The sequence below is a fragment of the Colletotrichum paranaense genome (assembly GCF_030867605.1).
Source record: "Colletotrichum paranaense strain IMI 384185 chromosome Unknown Scaffold_2.1, whole genome shotgun sequence".
Lineage (NCBI taxonomy): Eukaryota > Fungi > Ascomycota > Sordariomycetes > Glomerellales > Glomerellaceae > Colletotrichum > Colletotrichum paranaense.
This window is the reverse complement of record NW_026848960.1, coordinates 365,293-382,819: the sequence shown is the minus strand read 5'-3', so window position 1 is coordinate 382,819 and position 17,527 is coordinate 365,293. Positions and strand designations below refer to the sequence as shown.

Sequence of the window (17,527 nt, the reverse complement as noted above, 5' to 3'; positions counted from 1 at the left end):
ATAGTCTAGTAAGGCTCCATCCAGTCTTTAGAAGCCCCGTTGCTAAGGTATTAAGAGTCCACTTGTTTGGCGCTGAATGCTGTCATAAATCTCCAGTACGTAAAGTGCCATCATGTAAGGAGATGAAATTTTTCCTTTGCCAAATGTACATTCGCGAAGGAACCTTATACAACCTTCGTGTACCAGCATGAGTAAGATTGGTGATTGGGCAAAATGAAATGTACATTATCTTACGGATTGTAACTCATTCATGATCCGATTGTGTTGACTTTGTGGTAGGCATCATGACAGCATTACGATTATGTTGGCCTGCCTGCCTTGCCATGCCTTACCTTAGGTAATGGAAGGTAAAGGCAGAAACTGGTTCCAGAAGCGAGTGGAATATTAAGATTTATTAGGTACCTACGGAGTACTGTAGGGAAGGTCACATCTGCCCGGTCGCGTTGCGGCGCGGTACGTACCTTTGACAAAGGTGCTGTTGATGCCGCCTCCACACTACCGCCTGCGTCCCGCCAACAAAATCTAAGTTGAACCGTGCACTCTCCTCCCCGCTATCCTCCCGTCATAGGTAAGGTAGGAACGAAGATAGACAAACAACCGCGGTCACTGTGTCTACAGATAATTAGCACTGCTTATAATGTGGATGAACACGGGTAAAAGACAGTGCGAAGCCTGGGGAGGTGTCCAGCCCAGCAACTGCCCGCCTGCTCCTCCCACCTTTGGTTGTCTGACCGCTCGCAAGGCGGCAGACCACCACCCGTACATGACCTCCAACCAAACAGTGACTGAGCCGTGCCTTACGCCTAGCAAGCTGGCAAAGCTACCTCTACCTACCTTGCTATTACGCAAAGGGCCCACTGTAACCGCACCTACCTTTCCTTGCCGATTTGACATCTGCAACTTCTTTTTCCACCTCACTCTCCAACATCCCATCCCGCCTTCCGCCTTCCACCTTACCTTCAACACCAGGCACTCGTTGCGATCGACGGCTTGATCTCACCGCCTGCTACTCGCGAGGATTTTACGATCTTGAGTCTGAGCGACACGCACTTTTAACAGGACGACCCGAACAGACATTGCTTGGCAAAGCTATTGTCACGGAAGCCCGTGAGGACGACCTGCACCCGGCCTCGCACTTCTGTGCCTTTCTACCCCAAGCTTTCTCGTCATCGCCTGGTCGATTTCTTTTAACATTTTGACCACACACACCAGACCGTCGACCTCTTCCTCTACACGACTGTATAATACCGTAAAGGGATACCCTCTTTTGCGACGCGTCTGTTCCGTTCGCGCAAACGTCTACGAGATACCCGGCTGCGCTATCTAGACCTTCAAACTCCGACGCGGGCTAGCTAGCAAGGCTGCACATATGAACCTGCGGCCCTGCCGCGCTCGCCCACGATGGGGAAGATAACGAAGCAGATGCAGCCCAAGCATGCCGAGACTTTGGTAAACCATCTCTTTGCCTGCTCTTCTCTTCTCCTTCTTGTTGTACAAATCAGGCCAGTGTTACTAACCATTTTCCTAGTCTCCATGGCTCAAGGACTTTGTCACATCGGCATGCTCCACACCCTTGCCTCTCCTTCCAAACCACCTCCACAAGTTCCCGACAAGATGGCCTTACCCGAGAGGTGATTTGTACCACTGGATCCCTCTTCTCAACCGATTCGACGACATCTTGGACTGCTTCTGCACCACCTACAACCTGGAACAGGGCCCCCAGAACCGCGATTTCGGCCGCGATCTGCTCCTCAACCAAGGCGCTAAGACTGAACAATATGGCGACCAGACCTGGGACAATGATGGTCTTGTCAAGTTGGGCTACAATGCAGATGGAGATAGGCAGCTGATCGAGGCTGTCCTCAAGTTCACCCGTATACTCCTGCAGCACTGCGGCAACCGAAGCATCTACTCTAGTAGCATGGTCCTGAACAAGCTGCTCAACACTACAGTTCTGTCGCTTCTTCTTGCAACTCTGCAGGTCAGCGCCGAGTTGGCCCAGCGCTACCAAGCTTCTGTCAAGAGAATAGGAAGCGCCTCCCGCACAGTGAGCACTGCTCTGCTGAGCAATCACTACCAGATCGACCTCGACCGCGTGAACAGCGTCGCTCTGCCCTTCGCCAAGACTCCGATCGTCAGTCTTTCAGACTCGCTGGCTACTGCTACGCCCACGTCGAGTGCCAAGGGCAAGGAAAAGCCTCAGGCCCCGAGCCATAAAAACGCCGCAGCCATGTTTGCCAACGACTTGGGGTCTATTCTTACACCCGACAATGGGCGCTGGAATGGATGGGGAGATATCAAGATCACCTATACCGTGGCGTCGATCGCAAAGGACCACCCTGTCTCGACGGCTCATGATCGCATTGGTTCCAACATGCCCTCTACACCGACCCCTCTGAGGCGCAGCACGACAGCCGGCTCTCAGCACAACACTCCAAGATCCGCTCGTCAGGCCGGCGTTGACGAGGCTTCGCCATTAAGTACACGAAGCCCCATCGTCGCCAATGACCATGCCAAGTCGAGTCAGCGAATCTTCGATTTGCCGCAATCAGTCGTTGCCTCCACGCCCATCTACGAGCTCCTTGCACGATGTCCTGCGGATATGCCCGCCTCAGCCAAATATGAGATTCTCAACCGTCTGAGAGTAGCCAAGGCTCTTCTTGGGGGTGCGGAGTCTCGACAGGAAGCGCTTGCCGTCCGTCTACTCGCCATCACAAACCTGGCCTTCATCCATCCGGAGACGACCTTCGTCGAGAAGGTTCTGCGTCATGACAACGACGAAACACGACGCTATCAGTTGGCTTATCAACTGGCGGAACTAATTCACCCGCCGGCCGATGGTTCCATTCAAGTACCGCTGTGGCTTCAGTCAATTGTCTTGGGCCTCCTTGAGGTCATCTCAAACTATGCTGCAAGATACCAAGATGTTTTGTCGGCCCTGAATGCGAATGTCAACCACGGAATTCTCTTATACGTCATCCGAAAGGCTGTCGCAGGGATGAAGACCAGTGAACCCGACCGCGGTATTCATACCACGGAAGTCGACGAGTGGCGTACCAGTCTTTTCTCTTTGACGACTCACCTGGCCATGTCTACTAGAATAGGAGCTGAGATGGTGACGGCCGGACTGATGGATATTCTGGTGGAGATTCTTAAAATCAGGTCTGATGTCGCCCAGCGCAATCAGTCCATGATTCTGGCTTTCCTCGACGGACTGATTTGGACGTATCAGAATGCGTTCCAATCGTTCTTCAGCGGATCCGGTCTTGATGCCATCTCCGAACTCCTTGTCACAACGGTGGCCGAAGCAAAGCAACTTGTGCAAGCTGGACAGGGCAACACACCTGAACACTATTGCCAGGTTGTTGACTATGAGATCCCCTACAATCAACAGCAGACCCTGAAATGGGTTCTCAAGTTTGTCCATCACATGATGACGAACTCTTACACCTATGGCGGAAACACTGATCGACTTCTCCGTAACCTTGTTGACAAATCGGAGCTGTTGGCCAGCTTGCGAGACATCATGCAGAATACTAAGCGCTATGGATCCGTCTTGTGGACGACTACTGTCACGGTGCTCAGCGACTTTATCAACAATGACCCTACAAGCTTCGCTGCTATTTCTGAATCTGGAATCATCGTCGCTTATTTGGAAGCCATCACTGGCCATCCAGTTACCTCTCAGCCCACCATCGCACCTTCGCAGGACGCTGAGGAGCAAACGGCAGACACCGCTGATCCTGGTGACAACAATGGTGAGAACAACACCGATCGAGACAATAGAGACCGCGACGAGGATGACGAAGGCAGCCCTGAATCCTCTAATGCTTCCATTCAAATCGACGCTGATACTCGGCCTCATCCGCCTCCTGAGGAAGAAATTGCCCAGTCACATGAGCGTCGCCCTCTGGCCCAGGGCATCTTGCCAACATCCGACGCCATCAATGTTGTCCCACAAGTTCTCAACTCCATTTGCTTGAATAATGCAGGAATGAAGATGGTGGCCTCCTCTCGCGCTCTTGAGTCGTTTCTCGAAATCTTCGAGAGCCCTGCCCACGTCAATACCATGGAAACCGACCCTCATCTCGCTAGCAATGTGGGCGCCAGCTTTGACGAACTCGCCCGGCACCACCCTAACTTGAGGCGTCCGATCTCAAATGCTGTGATCGACATGGTTGCTAGGGTCAGATCCTTCGGTATTTACAAGGCCAAGACTGCTGGCTGGGGCGCGAAACTGTACATCAGCGACGGTTCACAGAACCCTCCTTCAGCGGATGAGAAGTACAAGGACCTGGTACTGCACCCTACCACTGAATTCGGTACAGAAGGCAAAGGAAAGGGGAGGGGCGACAATCTTGACGTCGAAATGTCAGATGCTACGGAAATTACGGCGCAGAAGGGAGCTCTGGGTTCCGATGAGCCGTCCACGTCTGCGACAGCTTACAACGACATAACGCCCTACGTCTATGCCTTGTCAAGCTTCCTCTCAGCTTACCTCAACAACAATACGCTCAAGGCTTACTTCATTACCCATGGAGGGCTTGAGCTACTGCTAGACGTCGCAGAACTGCCCAGTTTGCCGCATGACTTTTGCGACTCCCACGCAGCCCGAACCCTGCACCTGGTCATTTCTCAGCTTGTCGAACAGTCTCCGGTTCTCGGCTTGCCCTCCCTACTCAGGCGCGCACAGGCTTCGGTCGATACACTCAAACCTTTGGCTGAGTACAAGAATGACTCTCCCTACTTTCACCCTTTCCTCGGCCTCGACGGCAGAATGACCCTCGATGAAGTACGCGGCCTTGACCCGTCGGTGCAAGAACGCATTTTCAATGGCAACAAAATGGTCAAGGCACTACTTACTGCGCAGTCGCTGATCAAGACGCTGTATGAATGTTTCACCTCTTCACCACGCTCCAACTCAGTTCAGCTGTATCCCATCAACGTCTTTGACTACTATCTCGAATTAGTCAAATCACTGGGGCCGCTTCTGAAGGCTGTGCTGGCAGAAGAGGGTGCTGGGCATAACGTGCTTCCTCAACACTGGTGGGCTAAGCGGCCAGCTCCTGGGAGTGACGTTATGGTTTCCATCACCGGGGCCGCTGGAGTTCAGAGTGTTGGCGAGGGCGAAGGCGAGACCGAGGCGGCATCAGCCCCGGCCGAGCCGTCGGATTCTGCGCCTAGTGCTGCTGTGCCTGCTACAGCTCCTGGCACTCAGCTCAAGACACCAACAAAACAAGAACAAGCGACGTTCCGATACAAAAACTACGAGACCCTTCGCATCCTACTCCACTCAATGGTTCCGTCGACCTTTCCCTTCTTCCAGCAACTTGGCAAAGCTCTCTTCCCAAGACGTGAACGCGATGCTTATTCACGTCCAAAGCACATTGATATCGCCAGAGAATTGTCAGGAACGATCCTGGCGCAGCTGGCTCCTTCTGTTGACCCTGCTGAGCCTACAGGCAAGGAGTACCACTACTGGATCATCATGCTTCACACATTGACAGAGATGTTGATGGACAATACTCGAGCATCGGGGGAACGTTCATCGGTCCAGGTCGTCATCCCGGTGCTTGTTGCTTTCCTTGATCAGGGTGGTTTCCAGGTTCTCACGACCATGGTGCGTCGGTTTTCGGCCGAGATCTGCAAAGACGCTGGAGACTCAGACGTAGGGGCCACTGCTAGCGCTCGTGTTGCCTCGTTCGGCCTCGGAAAGATCTTCGAGTTCTTTGCTGCTCTTGTCAACGGTAAGAACATTTCCGACTCGACCGCACAGTTTGGCCTCCTGCCTCGTTCAGCCGAGAGACGCCCAGACACGCCGATATCTCACCAAATTGTTGTTGAAGTGCGAATGGCTGTTCTCCCGGTCATCCGTGAGATTTGGGAGTCAACACTGATCGAGAAGTTGCGACCGGAGGCAGTAGCAAAGGTGATTGAGATCCTCAAGATCATATCTGCGGGTGACCAAGAACCATCTCGCAACACCCCAGCTGTCGAGCTGTTCAAGAAATCGACAGTCTTGTTCAACTGGCAGGCCCATACCCCTCTGATCGGTCTGCTTGAAGAGGATGGGGCAGACGTCGAGTTGGCCCGCGAAGCTGTCTTTAGAGCCAACTGGAACCAACCTTCTGCAACGGAGTACTGCCGTTCTCACAAGGCTGGCAAGGCCGGTCAAAGGAACCCGGTCCCGCCCGAAGATGCTTACAATCCCGAACGCCCTGAGCCAACAAACCAGACCAGTCAGTCGGACAACACAGCGCCAGCACCTGCTGCACCCGCTGATGCCGATGCTATGGCGGTTGACGTGTCGCCGGAATTCGTCACTCCGGAGCTGGACCGTCTGCTCGGTGATGCCGTACTGGGCGACCTGGGAAACAGAGCATCTGAGTGGAATGGCAACAGCGACGGACGTCCTGCTATAGCTGGCGAATCCCAAGCGAGGCCCGATGCCTCCACGCCAGCAGCTACCACCGAAGAACAGGCCCGCGCTAGCACCGAAACTCAGACGACAAGCAAGGAGAAACTCGACGAAGAACGATCAAAATTGCGAGGCAATCTCATCGACAGGTCTCTCGACGTTGTCAGGGCTCATCCCCACTCGGCCATCGAGCTGTCTGAGCTAATTAGTGCCATGGTATTCCGCCAGCCGAACGACGATGCTCGGGATGAGGTCGGTGCGACTCTGGCAAATGCGTTGACCTCCTTGTCATTCGACGACAGCGAATCAAAGTCGAATGGCACCAGCATTGCTGCTTATGCCCATCTTCTGGCTCTGCTTATGCAAGAGAAGAGTTTCTTCAAATGCAACATTGACACTCTGAGAGAGAAGGTGGACGAGTACATATCTTTCCTCGACTTGAAAGGGTCGTCGACTTCAAACAAAGAGCTCCCTCCCTGGATTCCGTATATCCTGTTGATCGTCGAGCTTCTGCTGTCATACGATGAGCAGCCTATTGAAGCGCAATGGAAACCTCCAAGCAATGATAGCGAGACGATTGCGCCTGCTGTGCTTCCTCAACGCAACTTGATTGTTTCTGCTGAACAGCGAAATAGGCTTCTGGATGTAATTCTGGAGCTGCTTCCCGGCCTCGGGAAGGAGGAGACACTCGCAACCTCTGTACTTCGTGTCATCGTCATTTTGACACGTAAGCCCGCCATGGCGCAAAAGGTTGGAGACAAGCACAACCTTGGGAGGCTGTTTGCCATGGCCAAGCAGCTTGCGGGTGTTGGTTCAGCACGATTGAAAGAAAGCAAAACGACTGGCAGCATCATGTCTATCCTGAGACACATTGTCGAAGACGAGGAGACACTGAAGCAAATCATGCGAGCTGAGATTCGTAACCTATTCGACAACCCTCAACGAACTCAGAGAAACCTGGATCTCAGCACATACCTGCGTAACATGGCGCCTCTTGCATTGCGATCCCCGGATCTATTTGTTGAAATTACCAATGAGATGACCAAGCTGTCTCGTTGGACTCCTGGGAGCGAGGGTAGCAGCCGTGCCCAACAATTGGCACTCAAGGAGCCCGACTCTGGTTCCAAAACCAAAGCCCACGAGGAAGAGGCGAGCGTCGAGCCCGCTGTGCAGGCCACGGAGGACTTGTCTATCCATGATGTCAAGCAATCCACAGAAACGGACGACAAGGAAATGGCAGACGCGCCTAAGCAAGTAGCTGAGCTGAAACGGCCGGTGGTCGAGAATCCCCACGGCATCATTTACTTCCTCCTGTGCGAGCTGCTCAAATACAGAGAAGTGGATGACAATGAGCCTCCACAGGTCTCGAAGGACATGGAGAATATTGCGCCATCAGGAAGCGCTCCCACAGAAAGCGCTTCTAAAGAGGCAACGCCAGACAACCAGGATGCAGCCGATAACAAGGACAAGGATAAAAAGTCCACAAAGCCGGTTTTCAGGGCCGAGGATCATCCGCACTTCATCTACCGGTGCTTCCTGCTCAACTGCCTCGCAGAGCTCCTCCAGAGTTACAATCAGACCAAGGTGGAGTTCATCAACTTCAAGCGTAGCATCTCGTTGCAAACGAACACGCCCGTCAAGCCTCGATCGAATGTACTCAACTATCTCATCCACGACCTCTTGTGCCAAGGCAATCTCAGCGACAATGCAGACAGCATTGTATCAAAGAAGAAAGCCGCCACCTCTGCCCAAGCCCAACAGGTTCTCGTTGCGCTCGTAGCCAAGACAGGGGAAAAGGTTATTGACAAGACACGAGATCGCTTTGAATACGACGACGAGCCCGATCTGCTTTTTGTTCGGAAATTTGTTTTGGACACTATTCTCAAGGCATACGAGCGCGCCGCCACACCCGAAGAGCCTGTTGACACTCGCTACCTGAAGATGCAGTGTCTCGCCGAGCTGATGAACCATATCATTGGCGAGAAGGACAAGGAAACGACATCTCAACGGGCACTTGACTCTCCCCAAGGACGATCGCAAGCACAGTTACGCAGGATGATGTACGAGAAGGGCTACCTCGACAAGTTGACTTCCTCTATCGCCGAAGTCGACCTGAGCCATGCTGGCGTCAAGAGGGCCATTAAGTATGTCCTCAGAGTTCTGCGCGTTCTGACAGATACCGCCAAAGAACTGAGCCGCTCCCATGTCCTTCCCTCGACATCTCTTCCCGAAAACGCCGAAGACGACATCATCTCGACATCTTCAATGTCTGACATGGATGACGATCGCGAAGAAACGCCGGATCTCTACCGTAACTCTACTCTTGGTATGCTCGAGCCTCGTGGAAGCGATGACGAGTCCGACGATGAGGACGGTATGTATCATGCACTGGACTGGACTTACATGCCATTACTAACTCAAGGTGTAGAGGACGACGACGAAGAGATGTACGACGATGACTATGGCGACGAGCTTGATTATGGCGAAGAAGAAGTATCGGATGATGGTGAAGATGGCGTCAGTGACGAAGACGAAGAATTGGGTGAGATGGGTCACATCGAGGGCCTTCATGGGGATCCTGGTGTCGTTGAGGTCATCATGGGAGACGAAGATGATGACATGGATGAGGATGACGATGACAGCGAGGATGACGAAATGGACTCTGACGACATGGATGAGATGGAAGAGCACCTCGACGTTGTGGAAGAGATTGTCGACGAAGACGGCAACCCTCTCGAGGACGATGGCGCCTCGGATTGGGAGAGTGAATCAGAGGAAGAAGAAGAGGAAGACGATGAAGACATTGATTATGAGGCGGAAGCCCAGGACCGCGAAGAGGCTCACGTTCATGGCATGGAGTCTGAGGACATGATCGAAAATCTGGCCCGAGCAGTCATGGACCCAGAAGACTACGACGGCGACGACATGGATGACCTTGGAGATCACTACATTGATGATGGTCGTGATGAAGATGGTAGGTTCAGACAGCTTGGCCTATTCTTCTGCAATATTCTAACACAAGCCGTAGACGATGAAGACGATGATGAAGACATGGAAGAAGACGAGCTCATCTATGACGAGGCCTACCCTCGTAAGTATTTTTCGCTGTCCACGAATGCTACGATTGCTAACACTCATCTAGATGACCACCAATCCTCCAACCTCCCTTCTGCTCTCGGATGGGATACTTTGGTCGTCGAGCCATTCGGAGGCCAGCCTCAACACGCTCATCGCCATCGTCATGGACACCGTAGCCCATTCCCCCCCGGTTTCATGGTTGGCGGTGGCCGCGATCCTCTGGGCGGTATGTTCTCCTCCATTGATGCAGTCTATCAGCAGAACGAACAGCTGACAGGCCCTGCAGATTTCCGAAGCTACTTCTCTCCCCGCCACAGACCGAATGCCGTGCCTAACAATGCCGACGACGGGGTCAATCCTCTTCTGCGCCGAAACGGCCAGGGCCGTGAAGCATCACCCCGCCCTGCGCCGGGTTCTGGTATGATTGGCTTGCGCCTGCCTCCTGAAATCTTTGGTCCGGGTGTACAGCATTTGTCTAACAGCCCAATCGCTATCCTCAACGATCTCGTCGCGTCTCTTCCGGTCATGCGACACGGTCAATCTGCCGTCCACTTGTCCATTACTCAAAATGGACGCGGCGAAGTCAGGGAGTACCATGTTGCCCCTCGCGAATCTCGGGCAGACAGCCGTCGTGAGACGACTTACCACGAGCCTCAACAGGCCGTCGCCTTTACCCCCGAATCGACATTCGAGCGTTACCAAGAAGAAGCTCGCATGGTTTTCGGCGGGGCTCACTTCATCGAGAAAGCACAGAAGCTTGTCAATATCCTTCTCTCCAAGCTGGTTCCTCCCGCAATGGAGTATGAGAAGAAGCTCAAGGCCGAAGAAGAGGAGCGACGTAAAGTGCGAGAAGAGGAGCGCAGAAAGTTTGAAGAGGAAGCTCGGAGGCTCTTGGAGGCCAAGGAAGCCAACGAAAAGGCAGCCCGTGAAAAGAAAGAAGCGGAAGAGCGCGAAGAACAAGAGCGTGCCGCTGCGGAGGCCGCTGCTGCTGCCGGAGAGCGTGATTTGGCATCAACCCAAGAAATCCACACTAACAGTGCTGGCTCACAAGCCATGGAAGGGGTCGAAAGACAAGAGCCATCTGCGACCCTGGCCGAAGACACGGCAGACGACGCTAGTCGCGTCATGACAACTATCCGTGGAGAGGAAGTCGACGTCACTGAACTCGGTATTGACCCTGATTATTTGGCGGCTCTACCAGAGGAATTCAGAGAAGAAGTCATCGCACAAACGGTCAGCACCAGGAGATCTCAAGCTCGAGAGGAGGCTGCCACTGGCGAACAGGGTGAAGTCTTCCAAGAGTTCCTCGACGCTCTCCCGGAGGATCTGCGACTAGAAATCGTTCAACAAGAACGTCAGGATGCGCGCCGGCGAGAGAGAGATGAGCAGCGCCGCCAGGCGACAACCGCGGGCCAAGACCAGATCGCAGTGGACATGGACCCGGCAAGCATCCTCTTGACATTCCCTCCTGAATTGCGACAGCAAGTTCTCATGGATCAAGGAGAGGACATAATGGACCACTTGCCTCCTGAAATGGCCGCTCAGGCCCGTCTGCTTGCCCAGCAACACAGCGCTCACCCTGCTGTCACAGGCAGAAGCCCTCCTGTCGTTGCTCGACGACCAGGTGCTCCACCTGTCGAATCGGGAGAAGCCAATGAGAACAAGGTACAGCGGCGGACAGTTGTGCAGATGCTGGACAAGCCAGGAGTTGCTACTCTGCTTCGGCTCATGTTCATTTCCCAGATCGGCTCTATCCGCAACTACCTCTTCAGTGTTCTGGCCGATGTCTGCGAAAACCGTCAAAATCGCCTCGAAGTAATCAGCACCATTCTCTTGATTCTACAAGAAGGAAGCACAGACATGGAAGCTGTTGAGCGCAGCTTCAGCCAACTCTCTGTGAAGGCCAAGAAGTCTAAGGATAAGGACGCAGACCCCAAGACCCCTCAGAACCTTAAGCGGACTCTGACGTCGCTGAGCGCTGCTGTGCATCAGCAGTCCAACTCGGAGATATCACCACTCATGGTCGTCCACCAGTGCTTGGATCTGCTGCAAGATCTCTCCACCAAGAACCCTCACATCCCCATGCTCTTCCTGACAGAGCATGAGGCGGTTGGATCTTCCCTCAAGCGTACACTCAGCCGCAAGGCCAAGGCCAAGGACTCCAAGGCCCACAAGTATGCAATCAACTCACTCCTCACTCTTCTCGACAGAGATTTGGTGATGGAGAGCTCGGTGGTTATGGCCTACCTCGCCGATTTACTGAATAAGATTACGGTACCATTGGCTACGATGGAGCGACGCCGTCGGGAAGCTCTAGAGAAGGCTGCTCGGGAGGCCAAGAAGAAGGCAGCGGAAAGTGCAGCGGAAGCCAATCCCGCTTCGGCCTCAGCCGCCCAACCTGCTGAGAACGCAATCGTCGAGACTGCCGCCGACGTGGAAGTCCAGGAGCCCAAGGGTGAAAGTGCCGAAAATGCGAAAACCACCGACAAGTCGACAACCCAGAAAGCGCCTCGCCAAATGCAGGTTCCGATCATTCCGCCGCACAATCTTACTCTTGTGGTTAAGATCTTTGTTGCTCGGGAATGTAGCTCCAAGACGTTCCAAAACACCATCTCAGCTATCAAGAACTTGTCTGCTATTCCAGGCGCCAAGGCAACATTCGGACAGGAACTGGTCCGCCAAGCTCGTGTCTTGAGTGAGAACATTGTCGCGGATCTCGATGAGCTGCTCCCTCATATTGAGAAGGCTACGTCGGGAACCGAGATTCAAGGTGTTGCGCTTGCCAAGTTTTCTCCCGGTGCTTCTGAGCAGAACAAGCTCCTCCGTGTTCTCACGGCGCTCGATCACCTATTCGACAACAAGAAGAAGAGTGACAAGGCAGATGAAGATGCCGAGACCAGCATCAACGAAAAGCAGGATCTCGTTACTTCACTGTACCATAACTCGACCTTCTCCATGATGTGGGAGAAACTGAGCGCCTGTCTCAGCGCTATCCGTGAGCGGGAGAACATGGTTAACGTAGCAACGATCCTTCTGCCACTGATAGAATCGCTCATGGTCGTCTGCAAGAATACCGCTATGAACGACGACTCACAGACTCAGAACCAGACAAGCAAGGAGATGCTGCTATCAAGCCCGCCCCCGGAGAATCGCATGGCCGGCCTCTTCTTCACCTTCACCGAGGACCACCGTCGCATCCTCAATGAGCTAGTCCGCAACAGTCCGAAGCTCATGTCCGGAACATTTTCGCTTCTGGTCAAGAATCCGAAGGTTCTCGAGTTCGACAACAAGCGCAATTACTTCAACCGTAGTGTGCACAGCCGTTCCAGTAACAATCAACGGCCGTCGTTCCCTGCGTTGCAGCTCTCAGTACGTCGCGAGCATGTCTTCCACGACTCCTTCAAGTCGCTTTACTTCAAGACCGGCGACGAGATGAAGTATGGCAAGCTCAACATTCGCTTCCACAATGAGGAGGGTGTCGACGCCGGAGGTGTAACCCGCGAGTGGTTCCAGGTCTTGTCCAGGCAAATGTTCGATGCCAACTATGCACTCTTCATTCCGGTCTCCTCTGACCGTACCACATTCCACCCCAACAAGTTGAGTGGCATTAATGACGAGCATCTCATGTTCTTCAAGTTCATTGGTCGCATCATCGGAAAGGCCTTGTATGAGGGTCGGGTTCTCGACTGTTACTTCAGCCGCGCTGTGTACAAGCGTATTCTCGGCAAGTCGGTATCCGTCAAGGACATGGAATCTTTCGATCCGGATTACTACAAGTCTTTGGTGTGGATGCTCGATAATGACATCACGGACATCATCACAGAGACGTTCTCGGTGGAGGATGATGAGTTTGGCGTGACTCGTACTGTTGACCTTTGCCCCGGCGGTCGTGACATCGCCGTCACCGAGGAGAACAAGCATGACTACGTGAGATTGGTGGTGGAGCACAAGCTGCTGTCATCTGTTAAGGAACAGATGGAACACTTCTTGAAGGGTAAGTCTGATTACCCAAGCAAGACTGGAAAAAGAAGACATTTTGCTAACTATTGTACTAGGATTCCATGATATCATTCCCGCGGATCTCATCTCCATTTTCAACGAGCAGGAGTTGGAACTTCTCATCTCCGGCTTGCCCGACATTGACGTTGACGACTGGAAGAGCAACACGGAATACCACAATTACACTCCGTCATCACCGCAGATCCAATGGTTCTGGCGAGCGATCCGTTCATTCGACAAGGAGGAGCGCGCCAAGCTGCTGCAGTTCGTGACTGGAACCAGTAAGGTGCCTCTCAATGGATTCAAGGAGCTGGAGGGTATGAATGGTATCAACCGCTTCAACATCCATCGAGACTATGGCAACAAGGAGCGCCTTCCCAGCTCGCACACATGCTTCAACCGTACGTTATCCCTTGGAACCAAGTTTGAAATGCATCCACTAACCAATTGTCACAGAACTTGATCTCCCTGAATACGAGAACTACGAAATGCTTCGTCAACAACTCATGAAGGCCATCACAGCAGGAAGCGACTACTTCGGCTTTGCATAAGAAGGGAGCGAGCAAACATAGACAGTTTTGCGGTCACGTCAGCATTTGCATTATGGATGGTAGGCGACACAGGACATTGGAATGGGGGAGACGGGCGTGATTTTTGAGTGGGAGGGCATTGTGAATAAATGCCGAACCACATGTACATACTTATGGCGACTCTCTCGGCCTTGGCTTAGGAAGTACCAGGTCAGGTCTGCTTGCGTTATCCTCTTTCGATTTTGAGGCCTTCATATTACGAATCGTCGGTTGGTTCTTTGCGGAGTGCAGGCCGCTTGGAACTTCAGCTGGCTGATGATGGTATGGAGGTCCAGTATGTAGAGTATCCAATTCGAAGCTCGTCAGATGATTATGAACACACGAATGTTAAGGGGAAAGTCCAAATAAACACTCTGTGTTGGTTCCGTGACTTATTCTTGGGTTTCAGGCTGTGGGCCAAAATAGAAATATTCTATAGATTGAACCATAGACAGCACGAAACTGATGCATCCGGGTCATGCATCGCAGCCATTATCGGTGATAGTCCGATCCTCGATCCAATTTGAATTCTATCGTCAAAATGGCTGAGTCTAACTCAAAAGGTGCTCTGGTCGTTACATAGTAGAAGGAAGCATTCTTCTTTGGGTATGCATGTTGGCTAATCGCATTCGCCAATGGATCAGGCAAGGTAGGCAGCTAACCCAGAGGCTTTGAGAGGCCAAGGTCTGCCAGTAAAGCAAGAGCCGAAGACGGATCCATGCCTTTCCCCACATAATATTGACCTCTCAGGGATTGCGGAACACTGCCGACAAAGCACTAAGTTTTTTTTTCGTACTTTTTTTCCCAAGCAGTCTACTCCGATCCCAGCCGGTGCGAATACTCAAGTGGACAGGCACACGATAGACCCGACCCGGCCATTACTCACGGTAAAAGCTGTTCACATACTCTTTGCTCTTGCAACCCCACGTAAAAGGCAATCCCGCTGTCTCACTCAACCGCATATCACCACCAGAAAGGCCTCCCCAATCGACCTCGACCATAGTGTGTGTGTGACACCGCCACACCGACCGACTGATAGCCATACCCCTCCATCGTGACCCCGCGCTGCGATTCGATTCGTCCAGACAGATCCGACAGTACCTTAGCCTGCCAAACCTCAGCAAGGTGCCGCAGCAACAGCAGCAACTCTTTTATAGTCGGCCGATTGCCCCTCCTCGAAATCCTTCTTTCCCTTTTTCTCCCCTTGTCGTCACACATCGACCGGTCTCATGGGGGATATGACAAACGACATCAAGCTCCTCAAGGGCAGCAGCCATGGGGAATTGTCCGAGAAGGTCGCTCAGCGGTATGAATCCTCCGTGGTATAGAGGAACGAAGCAAGCAGAAGCGGTCGCTGATGTAGGGTCGTGAATATTGCAGACTGGGCATTCCCCTTGCGAAGACCATGAGGTAAGCTTTTGCCTCTATTCCAGACCTGGTGCCCTTCCGGCGCAGGCGCGACATTCTTTGGAGAACAAATCTAATTGACCGCTTTTTTGCGCCTTTACAGCTTGAACTACTCCAACCAAGAGACGAGGTTAGCGAACAATCCCTCGAACCTCGGCAGGCTCCGGTCGTTGAGTGGCATGTAAAGCTGACTTCTCTACTGTGTCACCGTTGGCGAGAGCGTCCGCGACGAAGATGTCTTCATCGTCCAGTCCAGCGAGCCCGGCAACATCAACGACGGGCTCATGGAGCTTCTCATCATGATCCACGCTTGCAGAACCGCGTCTGCCCGCCGAATCACCGCCGTCATCCGTCAGTCTGCCCTCCGAACGATCAATAGGGATGTCGCATTGTTGGGAAAGGACGCTCGCTGACTGGAGATACACACACAGCTTGCTTCCCTTACGCTAGACAGGACAAGAAGGACAAGAGTCGTGCTCCGATTAGCGCCAAGCTTGTCGCGAACATGCTGCAGGTTTCCGGCTGCGTAAGTTCTCCGAAATTCTTGAGGGGGAAGGAAAGAGAGACGAAGCACAGAGGGAGAGAGCATCTTGAGCTGACCTCATGGGCGCAAACATAGAACCACGTCATCACGATGGACCTTCACGCCTCGCAGATCCAAGGATTCTTCAACATCCCCGTCGACAACCTGTACGCCGAGCCGAGTGTCCTTCAGTGGATCAGACAGAACATGAACGTCGAGGACTGCGTCATCGTCAGTCCCGACGCGGGCGGCGCCAAGCGTGCCACCGGTATTGCCGATCGCCTGGAGACCGGCTTCGCCCTCATCCACAAGGAGCGCCCGCGCCCCAACGTTGTCGGCCGCATGATTCTCGTCGGAGACGTCACTGACAAGATTGCTATTCTGGTCGACGACATGGCTGACACTTGCGGCACCCTCGCCAAGTTCGTATAATCCTCGTGACATGATGTTTTGGCACCACTAACAGTCGCCACAGGGCTGCGGAGACTCTCGAGACCGGCGGTGCGCGTGAAGGTACGTCGTCTTTAGTATCCATAACGTGAAGAGCCATGCACTGACAGTGAACGAAAAAAAAAACAGTCATCGCTATCGTTACCCATGGCGTCCTCAGCGGTAATGCCGTCGAGACGCTCAACAAGAGCTGCCTGTCCCGCGTCGTCGTCACCAACACGGTGCCCCTCGGCGACAAGATTGAGCGCTGCCCCAAGCTGCGCGTCATCGACATCAGCCAGGTCCTCGGCGAGGCCATCCGCCGCACCCACAACGGCGAGAGCGTCAGCTACCTCTTCAACCACGTTCCCGTCTAGAGAGGGGTTCCGTGATGAAGGGTTTAAGAGTTTCAGTAGCAATTCTAGCAGCAGCAGCAATAGCCTCGAGGATTTTCACATGGCATATTGGGGGAGGGGTTTCCTTTTCCAAATTGGGGTGGGCGTACGGTACAAACGGGCATTTTGCGGGTTTCCTTTTTCAATCCGGCAGGAAGACCTGCTTTTAGAGAAAAGTTCGGCTTTACCGGCAGATTTAAAATAAAAGAACGAAATGGATTCTCTACGAAAACGCTTACGTGTACATGTGATGTCGCTAATTTTCCATACATGAGGCGTGACATACCTTGGTTCTGCGGTCATTTGGCGGCGCAAAAGATTCACAGGGTCCGGTGGGTCTGCCTTGATACCAGCTCTAGACCAAACGTTGACAGCCCCCGCTCCGGAAGAGAACGAAAATCTAGACAGTCCAACCCCAGAATCTTGTGCGGGGCAGGGCTGAGATTTCTTAAGAGGCTCATAGATACTCCAATAGTGTCTTCCGGAGATGGATAATGAACATAAGAGTAACGATAGGCTGATTGGTAGGTGGACATATGGCACGAGCAAGTAAGGTATCAATCTTGTTTAACATCATAAAACAATTGCTGGTGGTATTTCGCGTGTCAAAAGGATGTGCATTTCCATTTTTGAATGCCCTATTACATTCATGATGTTGACTGAAAACTTGTTTCATGACATGAGTTCCCAGTGCCCCATTTCCCTTTTT

General features: G+C 52.9%; 3 protein-coding genes across 3 annotated transcripts; 2 read left to right on the top strand and 1 right to left on the bottom strand.

Moving 5' to 3' along the window:
- Positions 1-1,401: 1,401 nt before the first annotated feature.
- CPAR01_01990 (HECT-domain-containing protein) lies at positions 1,402-14,046 on the top strand (the record flags this gene model as incomplete). Its single annotated transcript, XM_060486278.1, has 8 exons — positions 1,402-1,449; positions 1,529-8,792; positions 8,847-9,392; positions 9,447-9,509; positions 9,561-9,722; positions 9,783-13,490; positions 13,552-13,896; positions 13,952-14,046. The coding sequence occupies 8 exons, from the start codon at positions 1,402-1,404 to the stop codon at positions 14,044-14,046; spliced, it is 12,231 nt and encodes a 4,076-aa protein (XP_060353606.1).
- A 1,247-nt stretch (positions 14,047-15,293) lies between these two features.
- CPAR01_01988 (ribose-phosphate diphosphokinase) lies at positions 15,294-16,800 on the top strand (the record flags this gene model as incomplete). The annotated part of the gene is made up of 6 exons (XM_060486276.1): positions 15,294-15,386; positions 15,690-15,822; positions 15,903-15,997; positions 16,091-16,416; positions 16,470-16,507; positions 16,574-16,800. The coding sequence occupies 6 exons, from the start codon at positions 15,294-15,296 to the stop codon at positions 16,798-16,800; spliced, it is 912 nt and encodes a 303-aa protein (XP_060353604.1).
- On the bottom strand, positions 15,603-16,060 carry CPAR01_01989 (uncharacterized protein; the record flags this gene model as incomplete). Its single annotated transcript, XM_060486277.1, has 2 exons — positions 15,603-15,917; positions 15,977-16,060. 2 exons carry the CDS (start codon positions 16,058-16,060, stop codon positions 15,603-15,605), a joined length of 399 nt encoding a protein of 132 aa, XP_060353605.1.
- Positions 16,801-17,527: the final 727 nt, after the last annotated feature.